General features: G+C 38.1%; 1 protein-coding gene across 2 annotated transcripts in view; it reads left to right on the top strand.

The window, feature by feature from the left end:
- Positions 1 to 12,212, top strand: part of FGD6 (FYVE, RhoGEF and PH domain containing 6) — a 107,846-nt gene that overhangs the window by 28,808 nt on the left and 66,826 nt on the right. Inside the window, exon 3 of one of the 2 annotated variants that reach the window (XM_039236625.1) lies at positions 7,137 to 7,284. In XM_039236625.1, the coding sequence (XP_039092556.1) occupies positions 7,137 to 7,284 (148 nt within the window). Of the gene's footprint in view, positions 1 to 7,133; positions 7,285 to 12,212 lie in introns of both variants that reach the window. The other variant, XM_039236624.1, reaches the window with a different exon arrangement.

The raw sequence follows: 12,212 nt of genomic DNA, 5'->3' as shown, positions 1-12,212 counted from the left end.
ATAGAATGCTTTGCTATTTGTATTAACAAAAAGATTTCGGTTCATATTTCTTGAAGAGTATTTTAAGGAATCATTCTCAAACCCCTCCAAATTTTAAGAAAGCAAAATTGCTGGTAATTTATTTTAGCTTGTCTTTGTATATCATTGAGACATTTTTATCACAATCCCCTCTAGCTAGGAGCAGCTCAGGCTTGAACCAGATCCTCCCAGCTAAGCTAGAGGGATGAGTGCCTCCTGGACTGTGATCAGCCTCAGGCTCTGCTGCTGACGATAACATTGCACCAGGAACCCTGGAGGGCATAACCATCCTTATTTACAGGCTAGGAGTTCTCCCACAATGCAGAGTGCTGCCTGGGAGATGTCTTGATAGATGGTTCCACTGTGCATAGTCAACAAGTTATGTGGTTACTCTGTGGCCCCTACAGAATGTGGCCCCTACAATCCCTTTATAACTTATTTTTCTCTCTTTTAAGTTTATTTATTTTGAGAGAGAATGAGAGAGTGTGCATGTGCGCACGAGCGGGAGAGGGACAGAGGAGAGACAGAATCTCCAGCAGGCTTGTGCTATCAAGTGTGGAGGCCAATGCAGGCTTGATCTTAGGAACTGTGAGATCATGGCCTGAACCCAAATCAAGAGTCGGATGCTTAACTGACTGAGACACACAGGCGCCCCTTTTCCATTTGTCTTTTAAACCATTTTCAGAGTTGTCCTGTAATGACTGTATTTTAAATAGCAGCTTCAGGGTACTAACTCTGATTTGTTTTTAATTATTAGTATGTAGTTTAGAGAATTCTAGTAACAAGTGCATTTCTGGGGAAAGGCATGGGAATGGTATTTAAAAGGTTAAGGTTGACCTGGAAAACGAAGTAGACATGTTTTTCAAAGTTCATCACTAAAGCCTGGTATTTTTTCCTGACAGTGTCACCTCAGATCAGCTTTTAAACCATCTTCCAGTTTATATTTCAAGGAAGTTGGGTATTTCTCTGTGGTTTCTTTTTCTGAAGTGATGGAATCCTAGCTTGGTAGTTTTAAAGGCTTGGTTGTTAACACCTCTAAAATTCATGAACCAAAGAGTAAAAAAAACACTAACCATATGTATTTTATGCTGCATGTTTCTTTTTCACTTCCTTTCCTTTTTTGGTAACAAACTCCTGCTTGCTGTCTCTTATTGTAGTGATTTTATTTATTTGTATTCTATGATTTATTAATCAAAGTTTAATTCAAAAAAGTTGTTACGTTACGTACATGTGTGAAATTAAAGATTTTTTTACTGAAATCAAGATAGTAAAATCATTAATGTTTAAAATGAAGATTAAGTTTTCCCTAACCTTTAGTCTGTCTCTCAAAAGAAAATTAAAGATTAATATATATTTAGAAACTAATATATGTACCTTTCTTTGAGGGGAAGGATTTCGGCTGTTACACTGTAATTAGAACATCAGCAGCCCACAGCTTACATATTACTGACGCATTGACATTTCTTTTTAGTTAAAGCAGTGAGAAATAGAGAAGACCTATCAGAAGATCTGGTTTGCCTCTTAGCACATAGGGATCACACTTGAAGAACCTGATTTTTGTTCAGGTCAGATAAGTTTGCTGAAGACTCGGTATTATCTCTTGGCTTTTATTCTCTGTCACCCTGGCTCTCCACATACTTAATAATTGTGCAAGAGTCTACATTTGGGAAACCTAAAAACATGCCTTGCTTTATTCGAGGATGAAAATGGCCACATATATCCATTTAACACTTGTGCCATATTTCCTAAAAGTAGAAAGATAACTTACTCATTTTAAGGATAGTTCCCAGGAAAATCATCTGAGTGGAAAATGGAGAAAATTCTCCAAGTACTGGGTAATTGAAAAGAGGACATGAAAACAAGAATAAGAGTGTTTTTTAAATAATTTTTTATTGATTTATTTTAATTTTTAACATTTATTCATTTTAAAGAGACAGAGACAGAGCACGACTGGGGGAGGGCACAGGAGACACAGAATGTGAAGCAGGCTCCAGGCTCTGAGCTGTCAGCACAGAGCCTGCCGGAGGCTTGAACCCACGAACAGTGAGATCATGACCAGAGCCAAAGTCAGACGCTTACCTGGCTGAGCCACCCAGGCACCCCTGATTTATGGTTTTCAACCTGACCCCTGAATTAAAAGTTCAGTAAAGGAGCTAAAGTAACAGAGTAAAACATTTTCTGGTGAAACTAAATATAAACACTTTCCTAGTGAAAGTTGTGAACCAATATATGTATTTGGCATATAATACATAACTTAATTAAAAAACATTTTTGCCTATTTTTCTATGTAATGTTCATTCTTCAAATGCTTAATGGTAGTTTTTTCTGTTCATTCTGTGATAAATATGAAAGCAGCCAAAGGAAACACATAATCACCAAGTCATAGTGAGAGCATTTGTAAGAGAATTATAACAACATCCTGAGGACTAGCAGGTTCTGTTCAGAAGCAGTAGGAAGAGGAAGAGAAAGATCACAGAAGTTCAGATATACATGTTGTCACTTGAAAATTAGAAACTTTGAAGGTGAGAACATTGGAATAACCTTTTTTCTTCTTCAAGTTTAGGAGACATTATGTGGAACATTCTATGTTTCAGGGACTCAGATAAGAGAGGAAGAAGATAACTGGATTCATCAACAAGAGGGCAGGATTCAGTGCTTCGAAAGTGCTCTTCAGTTTATTGCTTCTTTTCCTTTCTCTGCTCTCCTTGTTCTTCTCCCTTTGCTGGAATTTTTCAGGTTAGTGGAGGTTCACAAGAATGGTGCTGTCTGGCTCGGCATTGTGCAGGTTTAATGTTCTGAAAAACTCTTAGAGGAGATAGATTAAATGAGTATTTTTAAAAACACAATTCCTTCTAAAAGAGAAACCCTCCTTCATGTGACATCTTACCTAAGAGAGAAATTTCATGTACTTTCAGGGGAGGGTGTAAGGTGTCTTTATAGCAAATAACAAAAAGTACATAATTAAAAAAAATTTGTTTTACAGTTTATTTTTGAGAGAGAGAGCGCGATTGGGGTTGGGGCAGAGAGAGAATCCCAAGCAGACTCCAAACTGTGAGCACAGAGGCTGACGTGGGGCTTAAACCCACAAACCATGAGATCATGGCCTGAGCCAATACCAAGATCAAACATTCAACCGACTGAGCCACCCAGATGCCCCCCAAAATATGTAATGTTTAAAAAAGTGATGCTGTTAAGTAATCAAATGTGTAGCTCCTTAACATGGAATTGAAGACAGCTGCCTAATCCTTGGGAATTTACTTCTGGCTTTACTCTTCTCTGTCCTTACCCCATCCAGACTTGGAAAGGATGGCCTGGAGAGGTAGAGCCGAGTCTTGACTCTTTCTGGGTTGCGTTTGCAGCTTACTTTCCTTTTACTTAGATTATCAAATTGTGAAATAACCAGGCCTCCAGGAAAGTATGGAGGAAACACTCTGTCCTGTTCCTTTAATCCACAGGGCTGACAGTGTTAGGACAATATCTTCCTGATAATGGGAAGGAAATGTAAAGAATAAATGAACCCCCAATTCAATGATTGGCATCGATAAGGAATCCATATTTCATTATCTGAGATCTAACATTATCTACACAGATTTGAAAGCTGTTAAGGATTATGTGGGAAAATAGATTAATCAACAACTTTTCTCTGTTTGAACATGTAGACATGAACATGTAAATATGGATACTAAATGCCATCTTTCCTGATTTTCTTGCTAAACCCATTATCTTTTCTTTAAAATCATACTCTTGTGAGGATATTTGTGTTTCAATTGATATCCCCCTCATTTTGCTGGTGACTATTCTTGAAATCTTGAAGGAAGACTCCTCTACCTCTTTACCATAGCCCTGATAAATTTTTTAACTCTTATATCCAGCCCTTCCTCTTAATTCATGATGTAGCCAACCTCATGCTGTCTGTACTGTTGATATTACCTCTCAGCTCCCCATCCACTTCTGTCCCTGTGCCCATCCCCATTCAGCCCCCAGTTCACTGGCATTGGGTTACAAGATTAGTCTTCCTAAAACCTCGCTTTGCTTTGCTCACTTTCCTTTCTTCTAAGCTTCAGAAATTGTAAACAGTCTACCATTTACTATCCATATATTTAGGGAGCTTCTTTTGAGATCAAGGGGACTACACTGATGCTAATTAGCAGGGCTGTCCTTTTCCCTGGTTGGATTGGGGGAGTGGGATATGAGCTATGCCTACAAGCCTGGATTGATGGAAGTGGTGCTGTTCTCTTTCCTATTGTCACTAACAAGAGAGAAGTATGGTTTGGTGTTCCATTAAGGAACTCTTTGAGGTCTGCTGGAAGATTTGAGCGTTATTGAAGGCCTATAAGCTGAGTATGGATTCTGCTATTGTTTATGACCTTGATGGGCTGGTACCTGTTATCTTCTAGAAGATTGTTTTCCATTAATTATGTGTAGGAGACTCCACCTGCAGCCTGAATGTTCTTTTTGTTTTCTGAAAACAAACATCCCCACTTCCATACCATTGATTAGGATGCCTCTTCTCCTTTAAACCATACACTATTCTAGTATTCCCCCCACAACCTTTCTTTATGATCACCACTGCCATAAATACTTAACATCTGAACTTCTGAAATTTGACTCCTTTTGCTTTCTCATATAATTTTTGTTTATTCACTAAAAATTTACTGAGGGCCCATTTTGTGTCAAGCAGGATATGGGGGGTTCAACTGAAAAAGATAATTTCCTGTCCTTAGGAGTTTACATTTTAGGGGAACAAATACATCACCATGTGCAGTTGAATGAGATGGTATAGGATTCAGAAGAGACAAGTAAACCACTGTAGGTTAGGAAGGGGTAATCAGGGAAGGTTTTCTGAAGGAAAGCAATTTTCAGAACTAAAATCTCCCAACATTTTATGGCAGTTATGTTTTGATCCATATCCTTTTAATACTTAAAAGCTTTTTTCTTGTTCTTCAATTAACTGTTGTAAATATTTATATCTGTAATGGTTGTGGCAGCTAGCTTCTTACTATGCCGTTAATAATAGCTTTCCAAATGTTGGACCAGGAAACACCTCTCAGCTCTCTGTTTGGACAAAATAAATCTAATTTCCTCACAGGTGCTACAAGCTCTCTTACTGATTATTCAAAAGTTTTATATTGTTGAGTCTAAAAGAGTGCAGTGATTCAAAAAACCAAATTACTGGGATTTTGTTATAACCAGACCATGATTCAGTGCAGCAGGGTGATGCCTGAAGTTTTATATTTCTGAAAAGCTTCCTGGTGATGCTGAAGCTGGTCATAGATTGAATGTGTTTTGAGTAACAGGGTTTTAGAGGATGTAGAGATAAAGAATTAAGATAAAAAGACATGAAGGCACATTTTCTTTTATTTATATGGATGAATCCTGCAGTCTCTGCATCCTGTTAACTTTATTTATGCTTGCTAATTTAAATCAACTAATTACCTAGCTGGGTTGGGCTCCTGTCCCTGTACCCAGAGTCTCACCGGTGAGTCTTGTCAGTGATCTGACTAGAAAGCTTCCGCTCTCCACCCCCACCTCTTCCCTGGAGAGTGAGTCTCCTCCATGTCATGGGGAGCTATATGGTAAGGTGCACACCCACTAAATTGAGGCTGTGATATGATTCCCTGAGGCCCTCCAGCTACTGAATAATAAGGAACCCCTGTCTTTGGCAGAGGGAGGTGTTCCTTTTGGCATTCTGCCTTCATCCAACTGGTTTGTGTAACATTTGAGTTCCAGGAATGGCATCTAAGGCTAGTCTGTATCCTTCAATGTGTAATCAGGAACTGGGAGAAAATTCATCTTTTGCTTTTAAGATTCCTGTTAGAAATCTTCATAACTTGTAGGAGCTTGGCAGTTGAGTGACCCGCCCTTGACCTGTAAAACAGCCTGCCAGGTTGAAATGCAACTGTCTCTTTATTCTGTGTGTTTCTCCTGATGATTTTCTTTGATTCTTTTACTGACTCCTGCAGATATTCTTGTAGACTGCAGACCGGAAAGCAGTTGCTACAGATAATTTCTTCCTGAGCCTTTACAACCAAAGTTAGAAAGAATTATTTCTGTTGCCTTCCTGGGGAACTTTGCTGTGGAATTCCCCCCCTCCCCCCGCCCCAGACTGGATTGCAACAATGGCTCTTAGCTTCAAGAGATCTGTCTCACTACAAAATGGGAAATGTTGATGACGTCAAGCTGGTGAGGCGGAGTTGGTAAATGAACTGGTACAGTGATTTTCAAACTTCCAACATGTATCTCCTAGGGGCCCTGCACCCCCAGAGTTTCTGATTTAGTAGGTCTGGATCAGAGCCCAAGAATTTTTAACATCCTTGTCCCTTCCCATGTCTTATGGTGTGGTTACATAAAAGGAATTGGTGATAATCAGGGAGGTTTGGCACATCTTCACAATAGTATATACATGGTTTATGTTGTTCACCATCATTATCTCCCAATTCTGGTAGATTTGTTAGTTGCTTTAAAAAAACAAAAAACAAAAAACCGAGACCCAGGGAAACAACACCTTTTCTAATGTTCCTTTCTAGCCAGTGAATGCCTTTTGGTAGTAACCCAGTCCACATCCCGTGAGGCTTCTTGGTTCATAGGGGTAGAGAGACCTGATCTTTTCAAGTAAGCTGATATAGAAGCATAGGATTAGGGCAGCTGGAAAACTTGATTTTCATCTACCTTCCTATCATGAAGATACATGTTTTTCAAGATGTTTACTTTTTTAAAATTTTTTAATGCAGGGGAGGGTCAGAGAGAGAGGGAGACAGAATCCGAAGCAAGTTCCAGGTGCTGAGCTAGCTGTCAGTACAGAGCCCGAAGCGGGGTTCGAACCCACAAACTGTGAGATCGTGACCTGAGCTGAGCTGAAGTCGGACGCTTAACCAACTGAGCCACCCAGGCGCCCCTTAAGATGTTTATTTTAATCCCAAAATGAGTTTGGGTTTTTGACAGCTGAGACAGGAAAGAGAGGGGAATTTTGGTTGTTCTGGCTATTTCCATCACTGTGTTTCCATCCCTTAGGTATACCTTGCTTATATCACAGGAGTAAGATTGTTGATCATGTTTGGTTCTTTGGTAGTATTCCTTGTTATTAAAGGTGACTAATGCAATACTTTTTATTGAAGCAGTTCTGGAGCATCCCAGGAGGGACACAATGATCTTGACCTTGGTCTTGGTGAACTTCCTTCAGATGAGGAAGAAGACCTCAACAGTTCTGATGAAGATGATGTCAGCTCTGATTCTAGTAAAGGGGACCCTGACCTGGGAGACAAACAGGTATATATTGGTATTTAATTGTTTCTGCATTTGTGTTTGTTGGTATCTCATGACATTTGGAGATAGTATTTATCAGCATGATAGGCACAAAATCCCTAGTTGATTTTTTGTTAAAACTTATAAAACATTTTCTTTTTTAAAAAATTTTTTAAAAATGTTTATTTTTGAGAGAGAGAGAGAGAGGGAGAGCACGAGCAGGGGAGGGGCAGAGAGAAGGAGACTGAGAATCCAAAGCAGGCTCCACACTGTCAGCACAAAGCCTGACATGGGGCTTGAACCCACAAACCATGAGATCATGACCCAAGCTGAAATTGGAAGCCTAACAGTCTGAGCCACCCAGGTGCCCCCTTTATAAAACATTTTCTAATTCAAACTTAGTTCTTGGTATAATATAGTGCCTAAGGTAATCATATTTCTAAATGCACATCACTTAGAGACTAGGAATTTTTGAGAAATTATTTTTGGCAATGTCCTTTGATTTTCTTTTTGATAATAAAAATCCCCTCTTAGGATTGTTCCTTGTATTACTAGTGATTCTACTTGAAAGAAAGGAATTAGATGCATTTCAGGCTTAATGAAGTCTTTTTAGAGATAGAATAAAGCTGTTGTTAATAACATGCTGAGATTTCCTTTGAAGTGACTCAGTTTTTGTGTATTTACACTATACATGAAATAAGATTGTCCATGTGTTGCTAATTATTTAAGATATGTCAGTGCATAGAGGTTCATTGTATTGTTTTTCTAGTTTGACATGAATACTTCATTTTAAATATTTTTTTGAATAAAGACGTACTTTTAAGGGGAAAAATAGTATATTAGCAATAACCCTAAAATATGTTGGAATGTTACAGCAAAATAGAATTTGAAAGGATCCACATAGCAAGCATATCAAATCAGAGAAAAGAAAATCCATGTCATCCAACTTTTATGCCATAATTTATCAATCCATTGTTTCCTGTTTAATATATTTTTGCCTTGTTGAAATTGATTTCAGCCTTAAATGTATGGCATAAGTTATGTAATTGTCTTGGTTTAAATCCCAGCTCCAGGGGCACCTGGGTGGCTCAGTCAATTAAGCGTCTGACTTCAGCTCAGGTCATGATCTCGCAGTTTGTGGGTTTGAGCCCTGCATTGGGCTCTATGTTGACAGCTCAGAGCCTGGAGCCTGCTTCAGATTCTGTGTCTCTTTCTCTCTCTACCCCTCCCCTGCTCATGCTCTGTCTCTGTTTCTTAATAATAAATAAATATAAAACAAAATTTTTTTTTTAAATCCCAGCTCCAATACCTAGGAGCTGGGTGGATAACTTTTGGGAAATTATTTAATCTCTATAAGCTAAAGAGCCTCCATTTTATGAAGAAAAGAATAGAATTTATCTCATACAATTGTGTGGACTAACTGATCTGGTATGTGTAAAGCCTTAGAACACTGTTCAGCACATGGTAAGAACCCAGTGATTATTTCTTGCAAGACTTCATGCTGCAAAGTACTGACTCATAAGAGTTGGGAGTAACCACTAGAGATTATTTAGCCTTAAGGCAGGTGAGTTTGTAAGACGTCTAAGACAGATGTAGTGACTGTTCTTACAGGCCCCCAGTGTTCCTCAGCAGTGTGCAGGTTTTACTTTGATTATTAAGGAATTCCTCTTATGTTTTACTGGTGGCTACCATCTCTGATTTGAAAGCTCATTTTCCTTGTTGCTTCTTCACACATACAGATTCTACAAGTATTTATAAAAACTGTTTCCCAGATATACCAGACATAAAAAATATGTACAAGACATAAAGCAGTGCTCAAGGTTTTTTCTCAATGAGACAAGAGGGGCCATATATGCATGAAAACAGTGAGATTTTCAGATAATTACACACTGTGAAGGGGATAAAACAGAGCAATGTGCTAGAAACTGAGGAGGCTACTTAGAGAAAAAGCCTCTAAGAGAGTGATATGTGAGAAATAAATGACTGAAAAGAGCCAATGCCTGCAGAGTTTGGGGAAGAGCCTTCCAATGGTCTTCCTCTCAAAGGGCTATAATTAAATCAACCTTTACTATCTTTGATAAGCTGCAAGTTCTTTTCTAACAAGTATTGTTTCCTATTGTTTGCATCTGTTTATTTCTCTTGTTCAAACCCTTTCTGATTTCTCCCCATAGTTCTTGAAGTATGGTGACCAAAATTGGTATTCACATTCTACGAGGGAGCTCACTGACATATGCGTGAAAGAACAATTTCTCTCTAACCCTTTTATATTATGCATCTTTCCAACACATCCGGTCACAACACTGCCTGGTTGACTCATTCGTTTTGTAGTCATTGGAGACTTCCAGAGTTCCTTCCTCTGTGTTTGTACTGGCCTTTCTTTTCCCTTCTTATATTTATATTATTAGTTTTGTCTTTAATTGTGCCGTACTGCTGTTAAAGAGGTTTTGTTTTTAAAATGAGATTATTTCTGGGGCACCTGGTGGCTCAGTTGGTTAAATGTCTGACTTGGCTCAGGTCATGATCTCACAGTTCATGAATTTGAGCCCCACATCAGGCTCTGCGCTGACAGCTCAGACCCTGGAGCCTGCTTTGGATTCTGTGTCTCTCTCTTCCCTTTCCCAGCTCTCTCTCTCTCTCTCTCTCTCTCTCTTTCTCTCTCTCTTTCTCTCTCTCTTAAAAATAAGTAAACGTTAAAAGAAAAATTTAATGAGACTTTCTTCAGTTAATCGTGTAAATTTAATATTTTTATACCTGATTCTAGTGTATTAATATTTTCCCATTTTGAAGTGTCAGCCATCCTGACAAGCTTGAGACAGCAATGGCAATTATGAAAGAGCTAATTCTCCCTTTCTAGACAGTTGCTGATCCATCTAAAGCATAGCCTGGTGAATGCTTTTCTCTTAAGTAATTTGCTTTCAAAGTGGCTAAGAAAAACATGGTCTTGCTTACCTGTTATCAACTTTGTGATCTTGAGCAATTTACTTACCACCTTATGCCTTACTTTCCTCATCTGTAGAAAGAAGAGTGACTAGGGTAGGTACTTGTTTTTCTTTTCTTTCTTTTTTTTTGACGCTTGTTTTTATTCTTTAAGATTATTGCGATGATTAAAGATTATACACTGTTTAAAACAGCTCCTTACACAAATTGAGTGCTTACTATTTCCAGTCATTCCTTATACAACCAAATATAATTTCAAGCTTGCCTTTTTTTATCTCTGATGAAAATATCTGAAACATGTTTACATAAAAGTCAGTAATGTGTTCTAACAAAACCATGAAATTTGTCATTGTAAGACCTATGGTTCAGTTCCAGCTCTGCCACTTACTAGCCATAAGACCATGGTCAAGCAATTATTTTAAGTCATTTAATTTGTCTACACCAGTCTCATTTCACAATGGATTTCAAGTAACAATTAAAAAAATGTATGTAATACAAAAAGTCAGAATATGTAGTTAAGGAAATCAAGAGGTTAATAGATTGTGCAGGAGCTATTGGACATTCACATGCTGAAAAATAAAGTTAGACCTCTTCTTACGCTCACAAAAAGTAACACAAATATATTATAGACCTAAATGTGGGAGCTGAAGCTATAAAACCCTTATACCAAAATACAGGAATAGCTCTTCATGACCTTGGGTAGGCAGAGGCTTCTTTGATCCAACAAAAGTGTAAGTGATGTGAGGAAAAATAGACAAGTTGGACATCATCAGAATTAAAAACTTCTTTGCTATATGCAGTACCATCAAGAAAATGAAAAGATAACTCACAGAAGAGGAAAAAATATTGGCAAACATTGCTGATAAAGGACTTATATCCTGAATATATAAGGAGCTCTTACAACTAAATTATAATAAAAAATAGCCCAGTTACAAAAATGGGCTAACAATCTGAATAGATATTTTTCCATAGAAGATATACAATGGTCAGGAATGTGAAGAAATTAGAAACCGTATACACTGCTGGTGAGAATGTAAAATGATAGTGCAGCCAATCTTTGGAAAACATCTGGCAGTTCCTCAAAAGGTTATATTTAGAGTTAGTATATACCCCAACAGTTCCACTCCTTGGTATATACCCACATGAAATAAAAACATATGTCCATAAAGAACATTGTGCAAGAATGTTCATAGTAGCATTATTCATAATAGCCCCTAAAAATGGAAGGAACTTAAATGCCTATGCACTAGTAAACTGATCTATCAACTGATGAATGTATAAGCCAATGTAGTGTATCCACACAGTGAAATATTACTTAGCAATTAGAAAATGTGCTCATTCATGCTACAACATAGATGAAGCTTAAAAATAAGCTAAGTAGAAGAGGTCAGTCACAAAAGATCCCATGTTTTATGATTCCATTTACATGAAATGTTCAGCATAAGCACATCCATAGAGACAAGAAGTAGATTAATGTTTTCCAGGGGTTGGACAGAAGGGAGGAGGGGGAGTGGGTGACTGCTTACAGACATGGAGTTTCCTTTAGGGGTGATGAAAATGTCTTAAAATTAGATTGTGGTGATGATTACATAACCTTGGATATATTAAAAACCATTGAATTTATACTTTAGAAGACTAAAAATTCATTTTATGTAATGTGAATATTTTAATGAGTCTATTAAGATTAAAAAAAAATCTTGGGGCGCCTGGGTGGCTTAGTCGGTTAAGCTTCCGACTTTCGCTTAGGTCATGATCTCGCGGTTCGTGGGTTCGAGCCCCGCGTCGGGCTCTGTGCTGACTGCCAGCTCAGAGCCTGGAGCCTGTTTCAGTCTGTGACTCCCTCTCTCTCTGACCCTCCCCTGCTCAAGCTGTCTCTCTCTCTCTCTCCTAGAAATAAATAAAACATTTAAAAAAAAAAAAAAGATTAAAAAAAATCTTGCTAAAGGAAAAACAATAAGGCTAAGTGGAAGATTGTACAGAGCAGTGCCTATGGTGTAGTCCTATATACATCAGCC

Source organism: Hyaena hyaena, unplaced genomic scaffold (assembly GCF_003009895.1).
Source record: "Hyaena hyaena isolate Hyena2069 unplaced genomic scaffold, ASM300989v1 scaffold_113, whole genome shotgun sequence".
NCBI classification, from domain to species: domain Eukaryota; kingdom Metazoa; phylum Chordata; class Mammalia; order Carnivora; family Hyaenidae; genus Hyaena; species Hyaena hyaena.
This window is presented reverse-complemented; position numbering and strand designations above follow the sequence as displayed.